We start from the raw sequence: 24,642 nt of genomic DNA, 5'->3' as shown, positions 1-24,642 counted from the left end.
GAAAGTTTCCACTATTGAGGGGTGATGCAAGAATGTTTATTTCAATTCGGACATGAAATGGAGAACTTTTCTATTCCTCTTTTAGTACTTGCTGCAGTTTTGGATGAAATTACCATTTGGAAGATTGTTATCCACACTAATATCCAAAGTTAATAGTGCAATAGCTGCCCCCAGATATTTTGTATCATGTCTTCAGAACCCATAGAAATTATAGTGAAATCAATCTAAATGACAATGAAATTATTTTTCCTAATATTTACAAGATGCCTACTGAAGCACTACACTTGATGTTAAAAGAGAGATTGGAGTAAGAATAGAAATGGAATGGTTAAAATGTTCATTATTTGTAAAGTGATAAAAATCTCATAATACAGAGGAGCCTGCTTATCCATTCCAGCTTTCTGTGGGATTCCCGATTTTGCATACTGTTTTGATCTTTATAGTAGTCGCAGCAGGAAGCTATTGGGATTAGGCAGTATGTAGGAAAAAAACGATTTTTAGCTGCTTTTGAATTCTGTATCTCAGAGTTGGACATAAGACATTTTGCAGAGTAATTCTAGTTTTCTATATCTTTTTCCTTCACAGTATAAGCAAGAAACAATAATGAAAACCAAGAAAATCTGGATCACTCAGACTTGCTATTTAACCTCCAAGGACTTGGCTATACAGAAAACTTGTGCTGTGAACTTTAGTGAGGTATATATAATGCATACAGTAATTCTACTACTACTGTGCTAGCTACGTACTTGAAAAAGGACTTTGTACTGGTGTAGTTCATTACTCCTATAAAGGAGAATAAAAACAAGGATTATGCTACTCTGTGCACATAGATAAGAAATGAAGCTCTCTATCAAAAAGTGGGTGTTTGCATGACATTTTACATTTACATTACATGATCTGTGTACATTATGTTAACTTTTATGTAGTTCAGAACAATTCTGTGGTGAAGAAATTTAGAGACAGAATGAATAAATCTAGCCAAAAAAAATGCTCTCCTGCACTCTTGTTGCTCAAATATGTAATAAAGCCTCATTAAACTTTTTTTTCCCTCCTTCATTTTACTGGGTGTTTTTAGCTTTGTCTGAAAGTTTAAGTTGAACTCCTGAATCATGGAGCACAAGCACTGCTTGAAGCTAATGGCCACATTTCTTGAATACAAAGTTTTATGGTTCAGGATATCCCACTCTTGGAAGGTAGACAGTGAGGAAGCATGAGATTGAGCAAGCAGCACTTCCAGTCAGCTTGGGGGTATTGATGATTTCTGAACTATCATTACTTTTTTTTTTTTTCGTACAAAACTTTGACTTGGAGTTGTCGACTTCTAAGGGCGTATTGCAGGACAAGTACAAGAAATGTGGCAGCATTGAATTGCATAGGTTACTCTTTAATGTTGAATGCTTACAGAAAGGCAGTCTGAAAATATATAATTAAAAATCTCTCTCTCTTAATTTTCTTTTTTAACAAGGTTTTCTATTACTTTTCCATTTTTTTAACAAGAGAGCATCAAGAATTAATTAGCTGCTAACATCTCAGCAGTGCCTCAAAACGCGTCTTGCACCAACTGAACAAAAGAATGTGTTTATAGTTACTCAGCTCTTGAATTGGAGTTTGGCAAGATCTTCTCTTCAAACTAGAAAACACACAGATGCAATTTCATATTATTTAGGAGTGTGTCGTGTTCCTTTTTTTTAAAATTTTAAATAGACTGTATGAGCTTGCCAAATTTTCCACTCATTTTGTTTCTCTAATCTTTGTGACTAAACTATTTATATAATATACATGGTGGCTAAAATTACTACTTAACCGGGAGCTCCTCTGAAACATGAAATAATAAAGTGCATACAACTTAATGGGAGATCAAATAAAGATGGATCACCATTTTAAAATGCTTATTAAAATGCTTTAAATCCTTTTTTTTTTTTTTTTTGAAACAGTATGGTATTGTCATGTTAGGCACAAGGCATATCTAACTCATGTCCCTGAGGAAGAAAGGAGGCACTCTGAGTAACAGGGACAGTAAGAGCTTGCCACATGATTCTTGCACAATTTGGACACAGTGCCTTGCTGGGAGGAGCTGCAAGCACTGGAGAGGACAGGATCATCTACAGTTTGAAATGATCTGGAGAAGTCAGGGAACAGGGTGTAAATAAAGAAGAACATGTACAAAGTAGTATGCTAAGTAGAAATAATGTGTATAAAGAGAAGAAATTACTAGGTAGGGTAGTGAAAGATCTACAGCTTACAGTGCTAAACACGAAAAACAGCATCATGCTGTTGTGACAGAACCAAGGGTTGTATCAGGATACAAAACCAAAAGCATTGTGCAATGCTTCCATTCTTCTTAGCACTGCTGAGGTATCAGCTGGAAGGCCACATCCTCTTTAGGATGCATCTGGGAAGATGTGGACCAGCTGCAGAGAATGTGGGGGAAGATAGTGGAAAAACAATACTAATCTTGGGGGCATGAGGGATTGGAAGAATTTGGTCTGTTTAAGGCAGAGAAAGGAAGAGAGAGCAGTTCTCAAATGTTAAAGAAATTGTTTACAAGATGAAGGTAATCCGTTATTTTCTATGTTCATAGAGATATGACATTACATTATACATTAGGAAAGCTGACTAACAGCAAAGATGGCTGAGTTTGGTTTAAGTTTGCCTGCACATTTGGTAGAAACTATCTCTAAAAGATTTTAAAATGGTTTTGACAAACATTTGTCAGAAATGGTTTGGATTTAGTTGAAACTGCCTTGGATCTTTCAATTCGTCCAGGCATTATTTTACAAATGGCATCTGTTTTCACATTCTGCTATGCTCCTGTCATTATTAGAGAGGAAATAAAGTTTCTGCTTAGTTTTACCCCTTCTGTTCTGCTGAGGAACTTGGTAACTGCTTAATTAAATACACAATTCTTTTTTTCGCTTTACAGATTCTCTGTCCTGTTTTGCTTTTATCATCCCATTCCAGTTTTAGCAGCATGTCTTTGTCAGTCTGTTTTCCTTTCAGATTTCTCATTTATTCTGTGTTATCTTTGAATCTTTTTAACGATTACCTTTCCATACTGTGTAATGTTTTCCAGCTTTGCCTTGCAAACACCTTCATTCCTGTGAATGCCTTATCTTACCCGCTTTACTTCAGCATGCCAGCATCCTTGTACTTTGTTCTTTCACTTGTTTTTTGTAATTTTTTGTCTTTTTCTTCCTGTCATTTTTTTTTTTAACATAAACAAAATGGTGTCTCTTTTTCTTTGTCCTATATCTACCTTACTTCTAAAATATCAATGTTTAAGATCCTTACAAAATACAGTTTGATGGAAAGATTATGAAATAAGTGAATACAGTCACTTTAGGTAGCCTCCACTTAAGGAGTGGGTTTTGGTATATCTAAGGAAACAAGGTGTATGCTGTCACTGTATATGGTCTGTCAGTGCCTGTCCTCTAGAAGCTTTTGAACATACTGTCCAATTTCATCCAGATTTGACAGATAGGTGGGAGTCTCAAAGTTCTTCCAAGTTTCATGGAAATTGGCAGCATTTTCATGAAAATTGGCATGAAAAGGGGGAAGAAAGACCCAAATTATTCCCTCGACTGTAAGAAAGAAGTTATAAAATAGCCCTTTACATGTTCTGTAGGGTAGCAGTCAGCTGAATAATCCACTGTGCTTTTGGTTAGCAAGCACGTCTGTAAAGCTCCCATACAGTCCTAGAACGTGTGCACGCCCAGAAGGGAATACCAAGGGAAGCTGTGCTGGTCAGGCTCTGTGTCGCTGGGAGGAACTGGGTTTCTCTGAAGGAATGTTGCACAAAAATACAGGGGAAACCAGGCCTTGTTATTGAGTCTAATGGTTATGGGAACTGCTGGCTATTTTGGGCTGTAAAATGTTTTTAGTGGCTTTTCTCTGTTCTTTGCAACATTAGAGAGCCCATTAGGCATTAAATAGTAACCATGTCTAAATACTAAAATGATTCATCTGTTGTTATTTCTGGCTTATCTTCATATTTTTTTTGGAGAACCTATTATATCCTTCCAAATTTGACTGGATCAGTTCCACCAGTCCCTTGACCCATTTATCTTTTAATGATCTTTTAAGATACCAGGGAGGTCTCAGGAGGCAAGGTAGACCAAAAACGATACTGTTGGTAGTTCAAGCTAGAAGCATGACAGCGTGTGCTAAAGAAATTCTTGGAGTTTTTCTTTGCATCCCTTTGTTGCAGTGCTGATAACTATAGATTCTTGTGCAGCATTTAACAGATTAAGAAAATGCTTTAAGTTTCCAAGAATTAAAGCTTTCGACTAGAGGTGATGTCTGTGTTTATTTTTAACTGAGATTTATTTGTCTGTTTATCTGTTCTGTATTGCCAAACTCTGAAATTCCAATGTTTGTATTTCTGAACATTGAAATGAAAGGTATTGATGGCAATGAACTTGGTGAGTATAAGGCAGCTCTGAAACAACTAATACAGAACAAAGTTATTGAGCAAACAAAGCTAGGAAGGGAAAAGGACAGAAGAGTTCTAGCGTTGAAGTAAAAACATACACGTCCAAATGTCCCGCTGTTCATCTGATTGGCAGGGTTGTGGTGTTTATTTATTTATGTATTTATTATCTTTTTTAGATGCTTATGATTCATTCTGGGAGCTGATAAGAAAGTGAAGAGGAGTTTGTAGCTAATTCACAGGCTGGTTGAATTGAGTTAATTTGTTCCTGCTGAATGCATGTTTTTTAATGCTGTTGAGACAATTACGCTGTTGTAAGACTAAGCGTCAGCATGCCTAGAGCGCCTTTTCCTTTCCTACTATTTCTTGAAACTAGAGAAACAAGCAAATTCATCCTTATTCAATGTGAACCTCATTGCAAGTGAAAAGAAATAAAATAAGTTTGTCACATGCTGTTTCTTTTTGTTGTTTGTTTTTCTGAAATTTCTGTAGCCATTTCTGAATGTTTGACTATGTATTATTATAAAATAGTATTTTGAATCTAATGACAACAACAGAACTGGCTTAATTATAAGTAAGTAAAAAGATAAGCACTACTTAATGGTTTGATAAAATGCAAGATCTGTAAATATTTGATCATTTTTTTTGTTGTTACTTCATTACTCTATTTTTAAAAAATGAAATTCGAAAGTGTCTACATATCTAATGCTCAGAATAGGAGATGTGATTTGTATGAACATATGCGGCAATTATGCCAAAACTAAATTTCCTCAGTTCTGTGGTTACTATGGTAACCAATATTCACTGTATTTCATTTAGACATATACAACAGAAGAAAATGCTAGGTTTAAAGTTTAATAATCTTTTCAAAAATATTGCGCTATAGTACATGATATTTTAATTATGGATATGGGGACGGATCAAATAACATGCTTAGTAGCATGAACGTTGGTAGTAATCATCTTTAAAACATATTTGGATGATTCTTCTGGTAATGGAATTTTGGATGCTTATTTCTAACAATTGAATTGAATTAGTTTTTTGCTTGAGCAGAGAGATTGTTCCTACAACTGTCAGGTCTCTCTGACCTTCCAGGAATAAGGAAGAGATAATAATTCTGTTGTTTCATTTCTGGCCTTAGAATGTGTGAGGAGGGACATTGAAATAACAAATTAGGTAGCACCTTTAGTCAAAGGAAGTTACGTTTTGTGAGAATCCATGTCACAGAATGTGAGAAGCTCTTAAGGCATTTATTTTCTCAATGCTGCTTGATAGGAGAGTAATTCCTCTTTTCTGATTCATGTCACAGAGGTGGAACTCAAGAATATATAATAACAAAGTGCATCATTCAAGACTGTGGCACAAAGCACCTGGATTTAATACCCTTACCTGTTAGAGATTTACAGTTGTTTTTCACCCTGTTTAATTGTCTGTTTTTTATTTTAGAGTTTATATTTACACTAAGGCCTATGGCAAAAGAATAGGGATTAAGTTCACTTACATTGCAGACTATCTAGTTGCAGTGAACCCCAAGAATAGTGGAATACTGGACAAAAATTTAAATTGATTTTTATACAGAACTATCAAAAGTATTTGGGTATTTATATGATAGTGGTAAAATCTCAGATACAGAATATTTAGTTTTGGACACCAGTAGAAGTTTGTGAGAGTACTTTATTGATTTTATGTCCCTGGCATATAGTGGCTAGTATAATGGACAACTTCTTCTCCAGAGATCTTGTTTCTATGAAAGAAATAATTCTGATTTTTGTTGTTGTTGTTGTTAGTGTTGGTTTATATTAGCCTGCCTACAAGATTCTGCATGAAGTCTTGTTTTCAAGTGTGAGACCTAGTTATCACTATAAAACATTTTGATGTTGCAAACTGCTATTTAAACAACACTGTGTACTATTTTGAAATATCCACACTAAATGTAGCTTGAGGGAATAATCCTAGGGATATTAATCATTTCTTGCATATTTTGAAGTAAACCTGGGATACATTTCAGTGATTAAAATGATTCACTGCATCGCTTGAGGACAGGCAGAAATTGTGCAAGAGGTCCTAGGACCCTAACACCAAATGATAAAATGCTGTATTTGCAGAAAGCGAGCACTCGGAGGTCAGGAAATGATAGGGTAAAATGAAGATTGTTCACGGAGTGTTAGCTCCTTTAAACTATGTATTAGTTCATAATTTTTATTTATGCTAACTGCATTTGGGGGAAGGAGGAAAAATTCCAACACAAATGGTATGGCCACAGTGAAGCTGGAATCAGCAAAAACATGTCAAAAAATTCTCCTGTAATTTGGCCATATCTGTTAGTCTTATGAGATAGATAATCTCAATTTGCCCATAGTTCGCTTAATGGTGAATGAGAGTTTTGGTGAAGAGGTAAGTATCGGAGTTGATGAGAGAAAGGTTCATATGGAATAGGCTATTTATGGAGTGTATTTATGAATATCCCCAGACTCTGCCTGGGGAATGGTTTTTATGATGAGAAATAGTAGTAGTAATTTATGTTACATGGACAGTAATTCTAACGTCTGGAGTCTAATCTCTTTCATAGAAAAACATTTGTCAAGAGTTTTACTTTTAACAGAATTGTTAGTTCCTCATCTTTCTACTTGAGATGTTGACATTAAACGTTTGATGTTAGCAGCTGACCAATTATTTCTATTAAAGTAAAATACCAAGGAAATAATTTAAATGTTGTATTTTTAATTTAGCTTTAGTCATATTTAATAATATATCTGACATATATTTTTAATAAGTTTATATACATACCTGATGAAACATTCACAATGCTTTTTTTATGAAGTAGTATACAATGGCTTTTGAAAGATATGCTCTAGGAGTATGGCTTAAAGTAGTGGTTATCTTTGGCAGAGTGAGAAAGTCAGTTTGAATGCTGTAAAATTATTTGTGCAGAATAACACTTCCTGGAGGTCGGAGGTACATATTACAGAATTACAGTGCCAACTCACTAGATTTGACTTACTGGTCTGGGTAGGATAGTATCAAAGAAATTTGTTCATTTGTATATTTATAACTACAGCTATGAACATACATAGTTTTTATATATATTGAGGCTAAGATTTTGAAAAGATACTAAATGAAGTAAGTGTTGACTAATTTTTTTTTCCAAGCCTCAGACTGACACAATACTTTTGTCATCAAGTATGGATTTGTACAATATATTTTTTTCAGTGGGTTGTCATGTACAGTGAAATGTCTTTTGTATTCTGTGTAACGTGAATGAGTCTGCATCAGGCAAATGATGTTCACACCTTGTTCTTAACACATGCTTGTATATCAGATAATAGTCTGTTTTGTACCTCCTTCCTGATGCATTGCTGGCCTTATAAGAAATGATGAAGTGAAACTGTTTCTTAGGCTTTTTTTTCTAGATTTCATTCTTTTGTATATATGGATTTTCTTCTCTTTTCTCCTTGCTCTAAAGCTATTCTGCCTGTAGATACTTATTTTCATTGACTCTCTGAGAGTTTAAGAATCTTTTGTATTCCTTGTTGGAGCTAGTGTGGCCCATCAGGTCTGACTGTTAGGATAAGCCAGTAGGAGACTATGGTATTGCTTTGCCGGGTCCAAGAAGCTTACATCCTGTCACACGTAGAGTTAAATATGCTTGCTTGCCAAGTTGGCATATTTCTTTAAGCAATGTTGAGACCCACTAATAATTGTTTAAGGCAATAATTGTTTCAGGAAATGGAAAAAGCTACTGTTTCGTATGCAAAATAGATTGTTTTGTTCTGTGTTATCTATCTGTTGAGTGGACAGTGGTTCAGTTGACAGGTTTATGGACTTCCACTGACAGTTTTGTAATGAAAATTCATCTCATAGGTTATCCACTCTACACATCTGTCCAGTTAGGGCTAATTTCCACTGTTGTGGGATTCAAAAAAAAGAAGTGTAATTTAAAAAGCTGGGCCACATACGTTGAAATCTGCCTGTCTTGTTTTTATTTATTTATTTATTTTATTACAATTTCATTACTTATATAGGTTCCACTGGGCAATTTGTAATTTCAACTGGTTAATTGCTGTCTTTCTCTTAGTAGAAAAAGTGAAAGCAGATTTGCTAACCTTTAAAGATACTATAGATACATATCACTGATAGAATAAATTTTGTGCTGATGAAAATAAGTGGTTAAAATGTGTATTTATGTATATATGTATTATTATTTTTCTAATTATTAGGCTGCAAAGTACTACCAGCAATAATGTTTGAAACACAGTTGATTTCCTGTTCTTCTAAGGACAGTGATGAGCCACCCCAAGGTATGTCAGATATGTCTTCTATAATACAGATTTCAAGTAATTTAAGGAAGGGCTTAGATTTAAGACATAAGTAAATATTTTATATTTCGTATTTTAATAGTGTGCAGTGCTAGTCCTCTTTCTTGGTTATCTGTCATGCTGCTCAAAATCCTTCCTAACAATTATGCATTTGTATACTTTGAGTGTCAGTCATTGGTGTCACTCAATCCTCTAATCATAGTTCAGTTTTTCTATCTGGAGAAAGCAAAATTAGCTGTATTTCATGTCATTTAGATTTAATTTTTTTAGATTGTAAAAAAATAGTGAATGGTTCCACTTTCTCACTGAGTTATATTTCTAACTTGTTTTTACAAATGGATTAGAAGACTTGTAAAAATGTTTGCATTTACCAGGGAAAACCAAAGTAAGAGAAAATCCTCTTTTTATGTTGTTTAAAAGCTTCAGATTTTTTTTAACTAAGTTATTGTTAGTTACATTAATGATGTAAAGAAAATAAATATTTTTACAACAATATTAATGTTCATTTAGTAAAACGTAAAAACAATAGCAGAAGAAACAACTAAGTGAAATTGAATTAATATTGATCTGGAAATCTGAACTTGTATGTTGTGCATCAGAGTATAAGAAAGATCCAAAGTCTATATATGCTTTGTTAGGACAGTAGGCATCCTGTGAAGGCTCTAGAAACAAGCAGAGTGAGATCCTGTGAGGTTGTTTCTGATACCATTTTCAGTGGGCTTCTTTTCAAACAAAATTTTGCAAACCATCTTTTCCATTCCAGTAAGCAGTTTGCCATAAGGTAAGGTTAGAAGGATGTTATGCTACCTACAGGCTTCTAGTCTTTTAGTCTGACACTTTTAATCAAGATACTAAGAGTTTATTCTTAAAAACAAAACAAAACAAAACAAACAAACAAAAAAAACCCATCTGCCCACAAACTGTATATGAAGGTTGTCTGTTAATCTATCTACTTTACTGTATAATCCATATTATTATTATTGTTATTTTTGGTTAATCTCCAAGGCCCCTTACAGCATTGTGTCTCCCTGAACATAATTAGGTTAATGTTCCATCTTTGTAGGACAACTGCTTATACTTTTTCATAGGTCTGGGTTTCATTGTCTTGTTCTGATTCCTGACACCTTTCATTAGTGATCTCTGCAGTCAGAGTACCATTCTGTATATTAATTAAATAGTTAACATTAATATTGTGACACAGTATAATTTAATTATGTCATTATAAGGCTAGCAGAGTTTAAGAAAATGTAGCTGTTAAATCTGCATGTTCTCATAACATACCATTTAGCTTTAATTTCCCAACACAAGAACTACTGTTTTGGAAGTTCATCCCTTCAAAAGGTTGAAGCAAACACTGGCTGGAAATAAGTATTGTATGCATAAGAGCAGCCTAAGCTTGCCTCTTCATGCCTTGAGACCTTTTCTGTTCTGCTCTGGGCTTTTTTTTAGTAGCTGACAGCTTTGCCTTTTTGGTTTCTGATATTATTTTTTCTGTTTGGACAAGATCTTCATTGGGGACTAGCCTAAAATCGTCAAACTCAATTAATTTGGGATTAATTATATGAAATTAATTATAGCAAACTGTATTCTGACCTTCACCCCTTTTATCATCTCATCTTTTTGAAATTATTCCTTCATATTCTTCATGCATTTTTGAGTCTCTCTCCTTGTATTTGAGATTGCATTGAAAAGGAACAATGTTTTCTGCATAAAGTGTGCATAGCAATGGATGCAGCTGTTACATTCTCTTAGTCAATGTCAAGACCAAGGTTTACAGAGTTCCAAATTAAAGGAAAAAAATAATGTATCAGAAAATCTGGTATCAACCTGCATGTAAAGTTTAGCAACCTTCTATATTCTCTTTCTTTCTCCAGATAAGAATGAGTGGACCACCGTAAGGCAACGTAGCTGTGCTTTTGTAAACACTCCATTACCATGTATTAATAAAGCTATTTATCACATTCAAGAGTTGGAAGTAAAGATGGAGAAATGTTTTCAACAGGTACAGTTATGGTTAAAAATGGCCAAGTCCTTTTTTATATAGCAAGTATATTTTAAGTAAGATTACTATGGTGATTTCTATAAAAAATGTTACTTCAGCTGATATGTATGGTCCAAAACAGTGTCCAGCAGGTTTTTTTTACTAGCCATGATATGTTATCTGCTTAACAGTTTAGGCAAATCAAACTATCTCACAGCATCTTAATATAATATATCAAATATATATTAGTAAATTCATATATGACAATTCAGAAGCACACAGAATCATGTTGTTTCGATGACGTAGATAGTCTGCAAAATATTTCTTGATCCTAATCTTGACTAGATACTCAAAGTGATCTCTGTGCCATTTTCTGTCACTTACAGTAAGAAATGTTCTTTCCTACACGGTACTTAAAAATTCCTTGATTACATATTCTTTACTCTTATGTTCAGAGCCGTGAATTAGAAAATACTATGGTTCTGTTTCTAGCAATATATGATGTTTTTATAGCCTATGTAGATTTTGTGTGAATAGAAACAAGAATAGGGGGGAACTACAGATGGGTAGGTAGGTGAAGAAAAATGCCATATATTCTGTTTTAAAGTATAGTAAAATCTTCCCATTAACTTCTTTGAGAACATGATTAGTATTATTTAAATAATTCACTTTACTGGAGGAGTGTTTTCCAAATGTTAATAAATTCTGTATATGTCTACACTGCAGTAAGAAGATCTGATTGCTACTTTTGCAGACAAGTTATATTTAAATAATTTAGCTCGAGTATCGACCATAGTGCCATCATAGCAGCACATCAGGAAAACTATCTTACATTAATCTTCCAAAAACATTGTTAAACATGCTGCAGGGAGATTTCTGCAACTGCAGCATAGATACTAGAGGAATCCAAGGAGTATGAACTATAGTAATATCTCAATTTACAGCATAGACTTAAGTAGTAAAGTTTATATTGTTTCATTCACCTGTACTTAAAATGATGAACAGTGAAATGATTTTAGTGTTATAATTTTGTCATCAATATACATGAATTAGATGGATAAACACTAGATGTTCATTCATATTAATGCATATGCAGTCTTATGCGTTTTCCACATCTCTTCTAACTTTGTGAGTATACTTAATACACAGAGCTTAAAAATAGTTTAAGACCTCTAGACAGTGACATCATTACAACTATAACTTAAGGTGAAAAAAGATGGGGTGACTTCAGTATCTGTATTTCATAAATGCTTATAAAAATCAAAATTAGGAATATTTACCGGAATGAATATACTGCTACAAATATAGAGAGCCTTGGACTTTACTAGGGTAAATATGAATTTATTTACATCTCTGCAAGTAAATTAAGTATCACCAGTAATGTGTCCGGTTGAAATGGAAAACCTCATATCCGTATTGTTAAATCGTCCCCTGCAAAACAGGTAAACAGTATGCACACTGCTTAGGGGACTGGTTTTTCACTCTTTCCAGTTCCTGAACTGTGCTTGGAAACTGGGAATGATTTGCAAATATGGTAATTGTAGCAATTGGGTTTTGTAACAATCTAATGATTTGGGTGGTAAAGTTGCTGGGCCCAAAGGGCCTGGCAGTTTTTTACTGTTCTAAACATAACCCTAATGAAGAAAAAGCATACAAAGTTCAGGCAGACACTCTCCAATAGTTTTGAGATTAAAAACAAAGTATCAAAGTTAAAAGAGTAGCAAGGGCATTAACAATATAAAGTGACTTAAAAAATTACATTACAAAATTAAGTAATACGTAACATGTATCTAAAAAAATTTGGTTTCATTACCAACCTTTTGAGATCATTATACATTTTTTAAAAATTCAAAAACTTCGTATTTATTTTAAGATGGTAAGAAACATACATCTGTATGTAAATTGATTAGATCTTGAATAAAAAATTCAGTGGCCTTTTTATTAGGAAACAGAAAAGGTATGTATTATCTGAGATGTATGATGGAGTTTTTGTTTTATTTTTGCAGTGTGACCATGTGTTTAAGGAGGAGAAAATGCCACGGTAAGAAATGTATACAAAACATGCAAAGAAACACACAAAATTATACAAAATGATGTATTTGTTTTAATGTCAGGTAATTATTTGATGAGAAGTTAGTCTGACTATAAAGTCTGCTCTGTGAACTATAGAGTTTACCAAGTTCTTCTGTTGCATAAAATGTATCTAAAGTATTCTTAGTACATGCAGGAGCTGGTTATTTCAGGAGCCCTAAAGTGTTTATGGAGTATTTCTTATATCCTTCCTATTCAGTGTTTAATTTTCGAAGTAATCTCATGTCTCAGGACCCACCTAAATGATGAATTTCTCTTGGTAAGAGTTGTTCAGTTATTGATACTTCTGAAATTGTGCCTCACCTCAGGTACTTAAATACAGCTCATTGCCCTTATTTTAAGCTCTCATTGCTTTAAGTTAGAAGATACCCAAAATAAAGCTGACTCTATGACTTTAAATTGTATTATTCATGATGCGGACTACTTTATAATGTAGTTCTCATTACAAAGATTAAAAAGAAGAGTTTGAAGAGGAGAAGGTATTGCCTGCACTCAGCTTGTTGTCCTGACTGTTTTGAGCAATGAACACTCTATTTCTCTGTATATTTTCACTCTGTCAGATGTGCCTACTGAGTTACTTTGTGTTCAGCCTACTTAACCTGTTCATTGAAATCCTGCTTCTGTATTTGATTTGAAATCTCTTTCATCACCTAGTCGAAGTTTTTCTATCGAATATCTTTCTGTTGTTGTTGTTGTTGTTCTCTTCCCAGTACTTTACATGCATTTTCTGTTGATCTAGGGAGGCTTCGGTTCTATTTCTTTTGGTCTGTTTTTGACATAAGGTTTTTGTCTGTTATTTCTTCATAGAAACACCAAGTGTCTGTGGAGTGCTTTCAAATCTGCACTTTCACATTATGCATGTACGTGTGATGTACCACAAAAACAGATTTCATTTTGTCTTAGGTGCATGTGACAAACCTGTATGTGCTCTTTAACCTGCACATGCGGGCATAAATGGGTGGTGGTTATCTTTCATCCTCTTTCTTCTAAACTCCAGTAGGCTAATGAGCCTCTTGAGGTCACATGAGAGCTGTGGTTCACTTGTGTTCTAATTTGTCTGTTTCGGTTATCTCTTTTCCTCTCTCACTTGCAGGTTAAATTTGTCCTGATCTCATTTTAACAATGCCCTCCTCTTTTCTGCTTTTGAGTCTCCCAGGATTTCAAAAGCTTGTCTGTTGGAAACTGATGAAGCCTTCATAGCTCTAAAAAATCTTTATTTTTTTTTCATTGTTGACCCTTCAGTGATGACTTACCTTAAACTGATAAAAGTGAAACTACATCTAACTTGCAGTGCAAAATATATCTGTGTCTGATAGTGACCCTCAATGCTTCTGCTGTTTAGAAGAGTTTGGAAAGTATATATTGCTCTGCCAAGTTCAGGGCTTGGTAAGAGTAACAACTTTTCCAGAACAGTTTCTCACAACAGTTTCAGATGTTAAGGAAATCTCTTTCTTGTATTTGTCTAAAGAAATGTGAGAAAAGCATTTATATGGGAATTGTACAATTAAGAATTCTTCTGTATGACTCGCAGTGTCTTTTAGCAATTATTCCCACTTAAACCAACGTTTAAATGTGTAAGACTGAAAAGATATACTTTTGACTTAGTGAAAGTAATATTTATGTAACAGTGTTAATTTAAATTCAGTCTAAAATTTTAGTGACAGTGGGTTTTATCCACAGGATAACAAAACAGGTCAGCGCTGAATCTAATGAAGATATCTGGTTGTCATTGGATTTTCAAGAAGCTAATGTGTCTTGTGAAGGTAAAATGTTTTACAGTACTCACTCAGTGGTTATAGTTACTTACCCTCATTTAATATATGCTTTACATTTAATAATAATTGTTAATTACTTGACATATCTTATGTAAGTGATGAGTGTGTCCTTTGAAATCTGTGTATTGTCTGTCAAGCTGAAAGACATACATTTAAAATGCTATATTAAGTACTATTAAATCATCCTGTTTGCAAGACAGTAATTTACATTTCTGTATTTAGATTCATACTGTATTGTAATGCACGTAGGAGTTGAACCGGTAAAACTAGTTGTGCTGGTTGCTGGAAAATCTAGATTATTTTTTTTTTCATTTAATTTCAGTAAAACAAAATCTGAACCAATGTTGCAGGGTTTTCATAATATACTCCTGAAACGGAGTTCTATTTTTTACAGTTTGTTTCTTTATTCAGATTATACTTTTTAAAGTTATTTTAAGTATTAGGGAGATTATGTGCATTTTTTAAGCCACACTACGACATTTTAATTACTGCTAGCCTGAGGCAATCCTGTCTGCAGTAAATTGTGTGATTGTTGATGCCAGCAAAGTCAAAAGTTCTTTCCAGTGAAAGTAGCTTAAGTAGTTATCCTTTTTTTTCAATGCTTACAGTTTTAATCAAAATAATTTAGGAGATTAATGATTATTGACTGTGGAATCTAAATGTAAAGGTCTTGAATTCTGTAGCTTATACAGATCAGGATAATGGAGGACGGCCTCAAAAAATCTTGTATGGAAACAAACAACTCAGGCATTCTTGATAGCCACATTTCACAGAATAAGATGGTGATGACCCATTTGTATTATGATTAAAAACAGTGTTGTTTGCTTTCGAGATATTACACTGAATATTCTCAGAACTCTGAAGACTTTGATACTTTCTGGGGAAAATAAAATAAAACAAAGCAAGTATTATTTAAAAATTGATATAATTATGAACTTGGATGATTACTGACCCAAGCAACAAGGCAAAAATGAAAATTTGGTACCATCTTTATTAATATACTTTTGTTTTACTCTGCATTTGACTTAAACCAAAGGAAAATACTATTGAACATACAAGTTTTATTTGCAACTAATTGTGCTTGCCTTGGCGCTAGCTTTCTATTGAGAATGCAGCTGGAATAAAGAGTGTATTTTTAAGGTTTCATAAGAAATAATTATAATGTATTTTTAAAAAGCAATGTAACTAATTGTGCTTACCGTGATACATGTGGACAGGCCAACTTTGTGTAGAGAACGAAGCTGGAATAAAAAGCATATGACTAAGCTTTCATTAAAAAAAATATTTTTAATGTATTTTTAAAGACAGCAAGACATTAACCTTGAAGCGTGAAACAGAAGCTTTGCTATTGGAAGTTACTGAGCTAATTAAGCGACTGGAGGCCGATCGTGAGGAGGCAGAAAAAGCTTTGGAGAGGGAGAGACAGCGAAGGAAAAAGCTTGGCATGGAAATAGATTGTATGTCACTTTGGAGGCTGCAGCAGCTCCCTGCAGCTGTGCAAAAAGGTATCAGTACTGAAACTAAGAATATTTGTTATTTTTCAGTAAGTACATTACCAAGAATAAGAATTATGACTATAGTTGTGTTTAGTGTAATAGAACTACAATACTTATGCTTCCGAATTAGGTATGCTTGAATATGTATCCATGGGAAAAAAAACATAATGTACATTAACAGAATAGTTAACATTGTTTGAGAAATAGCTTAAGAGTAAACAAGACACTTAAGATTATGAGAGATACTCAGCTTGTGGCAGGGAATGAGAAGTTTAAGCAGAATTACAAAATAATGCAATGTGCTAAAGTGTGTATTAAACCATAAATTTAAAAGATAGGTTTGTTTAGAAAAAAATTAAAATGTGATAAATTTGCATAAAGTATTTACATGAATGGTTTGATGTAACCATTGATAGATCTCCTTGAAATCCCAGATTCTAAAGACATTCTAAGGTATTCTGTGATTAACTGGCATCTACACAATAGAATTAAAAAAGAAAAGGAAAAAAAAGCAGCTACTTCGCAGCTGTTGTCTCCTGACTCACGAGTCATACTGGGAAACAAGTAGCATTTGAACCTAGACTTATAGCCTGTTGCCTGTGGGAAAACATATATCTAGAGGAAAATTATAAACATGCATTAGCATTATCAGTGCTGTATCATATGTCAAATGTCATTCATATTCATTGACAGTCAGATGCTGTGATCGAGGGTGGATTTGTCTTTCCAAATTCTCACTTAACTATTACAGCTTTTGTGTGTATGTGTTCTTAATATTGAAAAAAGGTGACAGCAGTCTTAAAATCACCTCTTTTTAGTTGTGATGACCTGTTCTTTTTAAGCTTACTATCTCTTTGCTCTTGAGACTTATTCTCTGATCTTTCTACTGTGTAGTAAGTACTGTGACCTCTTCTCTTTGACCATGTTTATTACTGTTTTTTATTAGAGAGCTGTGTATAGTTCTGGAACAACATTTCACCTTGCTTTTGAGTGCAAATATGATAAAAGTACTCTAAAGAATCTCACACAGCTATTTATCAAATCACATTAGGTGTTTGTAGGAAAAACAAAAATAATTTTGAGAGCTCTTAGTGGAATTACAGTTCAGTTCCTGAATAATTTAAACTTTTTACCAATAATGAGGCACTTGCTGGACTAGACCATTGTTAGGAACTATAAGCTACACCAAGGTTTGTTCTTCTCTTGTATGCCTTGTCAAACAGATATTCTGCCCAATTTAAGATGTTAAGAGAATCAAATACCTTCTTTCTTGGTGTTTAAAGAAACAAAACATGGCAACAAACAGTGTGTAAGTCACAGTGCAGTCTACGAGAGCCCTAATTACAGGTTTTAATGAATCCTTTTGAAAGTGAGTGTTAAGGAGAGCTTCAAATGACAGCTAACTCCTGGCCTCTGAGAGACTGTAAAGAAACTTAACTGCACAATACTCCAGAATAGCTGAGCAAAAGAAGAAAAGAAAAAACTGTCTTTGAAACCACAAAACAGCCTCTGTGAAAAATTATTACACTTCTGCCTTCTTTGGTTGACACTTTGGAGTTTCAGACCTGTATGGACACAAGCACCAGCCTCAGGTGTGTGTCAGACTTAATGATTTAAAGAAAATGAACACTAGAGGACATACTTAATGATTTCATATTCATGTTGTCAAAGTGAAGGAGTTTTCTATAGTGAGAGAAGAATGGACGTTCTGAAGAAGCTTATAGAAGTCAGTTTGATGCAGGATCCAACATAATTCATTTTCTACTTCATTTAGAGAGTCTTTTTCTAATAGAGATGCTGGTGATAGGGCAGTCAACAGATGGAAAAAAAAGATGACTGACTATCTTGGAGAACAGATTCCATGCACTGAATTCAGAAGATCCATTAATTATGATGAAACAAATGCTCAAGCAGTTGTTCTCGGAATACTCATTTACCTGTATGATTCAAGCTATTCAGTGCCAACAGAGAATGGCAAACTTTGTCAAACAAGATTTTTGATCTATGTAGTATACCTGAGTAATGTTGTAGTAGGCTAACCACCAAATTCTTGATTTTTGCTTGGGAAGAAGAGTATGTATGTCATCATGGTAGTGAACCCATGGGTTATGAAGGGGACCCTATGTGTTTCATTAGTAAAAGGTAAAGCTTCACAGCAGTGGAAATGGCTAGTGTGCCAAAGTATACCAAAAGATCATGTGGACAGGATGGTCCTCCCCTTTCATGCCCAAGGATAAGAAGGTACAATATTTGTAAAATCAGTAAATCAACATATTGTGGCTGGCAACCCACATACCTATTTGACCATTTTGACTACTTATTTTAACACACACACCCTTTTTTTCTAAATAGTTCATATTCCTGTCTTTCTTTCTACTCATATATATATATATTCACATACATATATATGTGTATATGTATAGTTTATATTCCTATAGTCAGGAAATAAGCAAGAACAACATCAAACCATCAAACTTCTCAGCTTTTTCTACAATATGGCACCATAATGTTTCAAGATACCATGCTTGTATATTGTCAGAGAGTAGTGGGTATCTTGGAGGCTGCCAAAACTGCCTTGGAACTATAGTATCTTTGTTTCTGATTTTAAGGCCCTTTTTTTAGATCCTTTACATTTGCAACACATCACATTATGTGAAGGTACTGCATGACTCTCTTAAGTCTTGCAGTCAACTATAAATCTCCCAATTCCTTTTTACAGAAGTGCCCCAGGTTATCCTGTAGCTGCTGTGGGAGTAGTTTATTATTTTTATATCCAGATGTCTAACAAAATATACCACAGCAGCAAACAATAGTAAGGACCTTAGAAAATAGGAAATGAGACTTTAATGCGTATTTTTTGGCTAGGAAATTATCTTCTGTTTTCATAATGAAAACTGTTGAGTTCTGACAAAATCTAGGTTCTTGAAGTTAGAGATGCAATGGTCAATGTGTCTTCACTCAACTGGTTTTCGTGTGATTGGTAACTATTTTAGCTCTAGAGCTTCATCTTCTCCTTTCAGTCTACAATGCTTTTCTTACACTGAGAGCAGTAGAGCAATATTTATAACTATTCCAAGAAAAAGACCTCAGAGAATGTCAGTCCAATCTTCCCAGTTGCGTTTTTGACTACTTTTTACTGTCTTGTTTAAGTAAGTCGTAGAAGAGGAAAATACAGGCTCTGAACCATCATGGTATTCCATTACATCTGTTTGTTACTATGCTGCTGAACTAAAGTTAGAGGTGGTGGGACACCAGTTAATATTCCCAGACACTAATTTGAAAAGCATAGCAGTGGTTTCTCTATAATCTTCTCATAGTTTTCAGAATGGTATCAGACGCCAAAAGAGATATGAAGATGGAGAGGAAAAGAAGTGGCATATAGTCAGTCCTAAGGTACTTACTCTGGTGCACATCATCCTGAGATTTTGACAAACACCTCCCTCACAATCCAGGATATGGTTATGGTGCAAGAGTCTTTCATAACTGTGTTTATTGATGGGTAAACACTGTGTGAAAATGAGTGCATAATGAAGGCAAGCCTGTGCTTGTTTAGTCGCAAACGTACTTTTTTTTTTTTTTTTCCTAGAAAGGCAAAATGTGAAATTGGACACATCCCTGAGAATATGTGAAAATAATTTTTTGTTTTATGTTTATTTTCTTATTTATTTATTTATTTTCGGCAATGGCTAACTCAGATTGGAAACAAGAAACATCTTAAGGTTTTACCAGTTTGCAGAGATTGTTTTTTTGTTTTTCTTTTTTAATCAGTTGCCTCTAAAGGGCAATTTATAACATCCTGAAAACAAAGGAAGAGATTGAATAAAGAACTAGAATTAAAATTCATTCATAGGGAGATTAGAAACTGCTTGCAGGAAAAAAGCCTGTGACAACTGAAAGGTCAAATTTATAGAAGCAAAAAAAGCTTCAAGAAGAGAAGGTTGATAATAGAGCTTCATTCTCCAGCACAGTATTTCAGGATTTGAACTGCAGAGATGTTACTTTCCAAGTCAACTGCAGTGATGCAAAAAGCAGTGTGTATATATATATATGTATATACACATATATATATATACATGTGTGATGCTATAAAGATCTATTACTCTTACATTGCTGTTTAGCATTCCCTGTAAATAATCATATAATAACAATATAAAAAAAAAGCAAAAGTTTGGAATAGTAGAATATACTGAACACATTGTAAATTATGTTAATATATGTAATGATACAGCGTATCTATTAAAACAAACAAAAAAGCAAAAAACAGCATGAAGTTTGGCTGTGAAGATTAACCAACTCTCCCCCTTGATTTATCAGTAGACTATGGCAGTATGATGTTGTGTCCTTGGAGTAAATTTGTCATTTTCAGGATTATAATATTTCACACTATTATCTATAAGACAAAAATTATGCTAAAACAGAATTGAGGATAAAGGGAGAAGACCCTAAGGGATGTTATAATTATCCCTAATCTAAGTATTACAAACCCAGGAGATTCTTCATTAAGAGTTTGCATGACCCATTCAGAGTAGGCACAGAATCCTGTTATATCTTCAGACTTCCTTTGATTTCCATTATTGCTAGCTCCTGCTGCCTTTTTGTACTGTAGCACATTCAACTAATTGCAGTGACATAACCCGTCTTCAGAACTGACCTTCTCTGAAATATAACAAAAATCCAGTGTAATACACATTTTATTCATCTTACTGTTAGGCGTCACTTAGTATGACACAGAAAAGCCACTTATTCATACAAAGTCCCTTTAACTTTTAGTGGCAATGAAATAATAAATTTGTAAATTTGTGATTTATGTCTTGTTAACACAGCAAATTTTATCCAATGTTAAGGGATTTCACTGGATATTCCATTTCTCAGAGCCAGAGAGCCGTTTTTTCTCTGTAAAATGTACCGCACTCTGTCAGATTTATAGCAGTTTACTCCTGCTATTTTCTGTTTTTATTTTTTTCTTTTTTTTTCCTTTTTTTTTCTTATCTGATAATCTTACTTTACTGTCCTTAGTTTCATACCAATACTTTTTCTCTATGTAGAACGTTAACTGCTGCAGGACTGTTATGACACAGTCTGTAATAAGCCTTTTTTTTTTCTGAGCAAGATAAAATACATGCTGTCATTCAGCAACCAATGATCTAGTTACATATTTTCTTGTAAGGACACTTAGGAAATTTATGCCAGAGTAGGAAAAGTAAATGCAATGAAGTGAATTAACACTGACACAATTCTGTGTGGCAACATGAATACGATCTATCTGATGGCTTCAAATGTGTATCTTTAGTCTAGCTTTTCTGAAGCCACATTTAATTCAGGAAGTGTCCCTGAACTGAAAACAGTTGGCATATTAAGATGATCTAGGATATATACTTGCCCTGTTCTTCTTCTGCATCCATGTATGTCCATTGCTGGTGACACAGAAGTTCAGTACAGCTGTTTTGTGTGATAACAGCCTCCTCAAGGTATAACTTAAGGCCAGATGTTTTAGTTTCCTTCGTAAACACAAAACCACTCCTCACTTTGAGAATTTACGTGAATGATGCAGTTAAATTATTAAGTATGAGTTTCAAAACAGTTCTACCGCTAATGCAGTATTTGGTGATGTCATTTGTAACCAATGTCCTCTGTTGGCCTTTAAAGTATTTTACAGCAAAATTTTGCAAGTCTTGTACTCGTTGTTATAACGACATATTTCCTAATCTCCCTAAGTATTCGTGGTTTCCCTCAGATACACATTTTTTTATGCTAATTATCTTTTTAACAGAATATGAAATGTGTGCTCAAGATACCTTGGAGCTACGATGGCATTTTGATTGTAAAAGCCGTCAGCTGCGACAGGTAGAAACCCAAATACTTAAGATAGAAACAGTCAACAGAAAGATTCAGGAGGATATAGACTTCATGAAGAAACACAGCCCTCTGCTGGAAGAAAAGCTAAATCTGGAGGGTGAAGCTGTGAAGGATGTATTGCTGGCTTATGAAAAGGTGAATACAAATCATGCAAAGACATTTCTATTAGGACCTTTCCACTAGATAAGTTTGTACCCTTTTAGAGAACAGCAGTATTTTGGCATTACTAGTCTGTTGTAAATTTTGTACACAAAGACTGAGAATTGTGTGCCTGTACCATTACATACAGAATCAGTGCAGACAGAATCCAGGGAGGATAATGCTGTTGGCCTTTAAATGCTTCATAAGCATACGTGGAATGTAATTCTAAATTAGTAAGTTGATTCAATGTAGATTTTTTTTTGGAAAGAAAGATAAATGTCATATATCTGATGTCTGCATAAATTCTTTTCAGGTTTCTCAGTCATCAAGTTTTGTTCCAGAATGTATAGGTGTTAGAAGTTGTAAAAGAAACTAAAATGTAATTATTTTCAAGTGCTGGTGTCTTTTTTTTTTTTTCCTAATTTATCTGTTGGTAGTATTTATTGATAACAATATTGATAATAATATCTTATTTGTTGATAATAAATGCCTACAGTACTTAATTTCAGACTGAATAATCAAAGTTTAGCAACGTTGTAGGTAGTTTAAAATTGGCATCTGAAAATGAGTGGTACTGTGTTACCTCAAGTATAAGTTTTAATACTAATTACTTTCGATATATGTTTTGTAGTTGCTTTTAATTGCAAGTTTAGAGATGAATCTCTTTCAAGATGCTGTATTTACACTCTAAAAATGTTTTATGCTTGTGGGTGACTCTTAATAAGAATTCTTGATCTAAATTTGTTTTATTTTTAAATTCGTATTTTAAGGAATCAAAAAGCATGTCAAAATACTTCCAAAATTAAAAAGAGTTAATGGCACATTATATAAATATGAGAATTGTTATAAAGTCCTTCTGATTCATTTCCTTTTTCTTAATATCAACAGGATGTGATCATGACACAGTGTGAGAATTACAGCTTGCAAATTCCTTTTTTCTATATTTTTGGAAATAATTTTCTGCACACCAAAATTTGCATGTCATTCTGACATGAAATAGCTGATAGTTCTATCACTGATATATTTTCAAAACACTAGGTAATTAAAAATCAGTTATTGTGGTTTTTATTTTGTATCCTTTTTTCTTGTCTTTGAATACATTTTATACAGTCAAAAAATTGAGGAGTTCTAAAGTACTACTCAGGAAACAGGATTAATATATATATATATGTAAAGACTGTTTTAAATTAATACTTCTTCAGTTTTTTTTTCCCAAAAAGTGACAATACACATCTTAAGAATATAGATTTTCTGTTCCTGTATCTCATTTGTATATTTCATTTCAAAAAAACCTCAAATTATTAAATGAAATATCTATGATTTTTATTGTACTCTAATTAATATGCTGTACATTCCTCATTTTTTTCTTTTTTTTTTTTTTAATTCCATGGTCTTAAAAAGCAGCTAATACTGAATTTTCTTTGCAATTAAACAATTAAAGCAATTTACTTTTGAATCTCTAGTTTTTAAAATCTGGAGAACTAGTTTGAGCAGATAAGTGCTAGATTATGATAAAGATTTTATATCGTGTTGTTTGTTGACATTTGTAATATTTTCAAAAGCAGAGACAATAGGCATGTGCATAGCTCAAAGTTGATAGGAACAATACTATTAATACTATTGAAAATTTTGTTCATTGTCTGCATTGTCTCAGGCCCCTCTTTTACACAGGTGACTGCAGGGCTTGTACATCCTCTAGGAGATACTTAGCTAATGATTCTGGCAGTGAAACCTCTATGGCTTCTTTCAACTTTCTTTCTTTCTGCTCCAGAGGTCACTATCTTCCCATGAAAGTAGCCACCAGTAGTTTCACAATAACTACTAAGTTTTGCAATAGAGCGAAAAGCCTCTTGATAACACTTCTTGACGTCATGCAATTTTACAATACACATTCTGTTGTCTTTACAGACCATGCAAAATTCATTGTTATGGCATCACAAAATACTGCTTCAAATTTAAGCTTCAATTTTAAGATTGCAAAAAATCATACAAATCTAGATTTTTTTTTTTAATATTATGTATTTTTGTATAACTTCTGTTGGAAAACTTATTTTATTTTATTTTGATGCTTAGGCATCAAAAATATATAGCGATGTTCATTCTGAGCTCATGGAAATACAAAAGACAATGAAGAGAATTGATGAAGAAGGAAAAAAGAAGATAAAATCTTTGTACAAGAAAATTAAATATGCTGGGATGCTACTGAGTCAATACAAGTAAGAGCTATTCAAATCGTGTTACACGCTTGTGTTAGTTTTTAATAGTAACAATGAAACTAGAAAGTTTGCATGTAGAAAACATTTTACATTTTGATTTTTGTAAAATTAAAGTTAATAGAATTATACATAAAATACGTGTTTGCTTTGTCTTAGTTTATATTAGCAAAATAAGGAAGGGATGATGTCCACAAATATACCCAAATGTAATGTTTCAAGAGGCTATATATTTTTGCCTTATTTAATGAATTATGAAATTTTATTCCCTTTCACAGATTTTTTGCTATCATTCCTATTGACTACACAAATTACTTGCATTGAACAGCAGCGCCTACCAAAAT

General features: G+C 33.6%; 1 protein-coding gene across 1 annotated transcript in view; it reads left to right on the top strand.

Moving 5' to 3' along the window:
- Window positions 1–592: 592 nt before the first annotated feature.
- The window catches only part of CCDC178 (coiled-coil domain containing 178), a 181,162-nt gene continuing 157,112 nt past the window's right edge, over window positions 593–24,642 (top strand). The window contains exons 1-8 of the mRNA XM_050709125.1: window positions 593–696; window positions 8,647–8,727; window positions 10,620–10,747; window positions 12,733–12,767; window positions 14,498–14,580; window positions 15,897–16,097; window positions 21,859–22,079; window positions 24,159–24,301. Of these exons, the coding sequence (XP_050565082.1) occupies window positions 8,670–8,727; window positions 10,620–10,747; window positions 12,733–12,767; window positions 14,498–14,580; window positions 15,897–16,097; window positions 21,859–22,079; window positions 24,159–24,301 (869 nt within the window). The 5' untranslated portion in view covers window positions 593–696; window positions 8,647–8,669. The remainder of the gene's footprint in view (window positions 697–8,646; window positions 8,728–10,619; window positions 10,748–12,732; window positions 12,768–14,497; window positions 14,581–15,896; window positions 16,098–21,858; window positions 22,080–24,158; window positions 24,302–24,642) is intronic.

The sequence above is a fragment of the Cygnus atratus genome, chromosome 2 (genome assembly GCF_013377495.2).
Source record: "Cygnus atratus isolate AKBS03 ecotype Queensland, Australia chromosome 2, CAtr_DNAZoo_HiC_assembly, whole genome shotgun sequence".
Classification (NCBI taxonomy): domain Eukaryota; kingdom Metazoa; phylum Chordata; class Aves; order Anseriformes; family Anatidae; genus Cygnus; species Cygnus atratus.
Note: the sequence above shows the minus strand (reverse complement) of the source record. Positions and strands in the feature narration are given on the sequence as shown.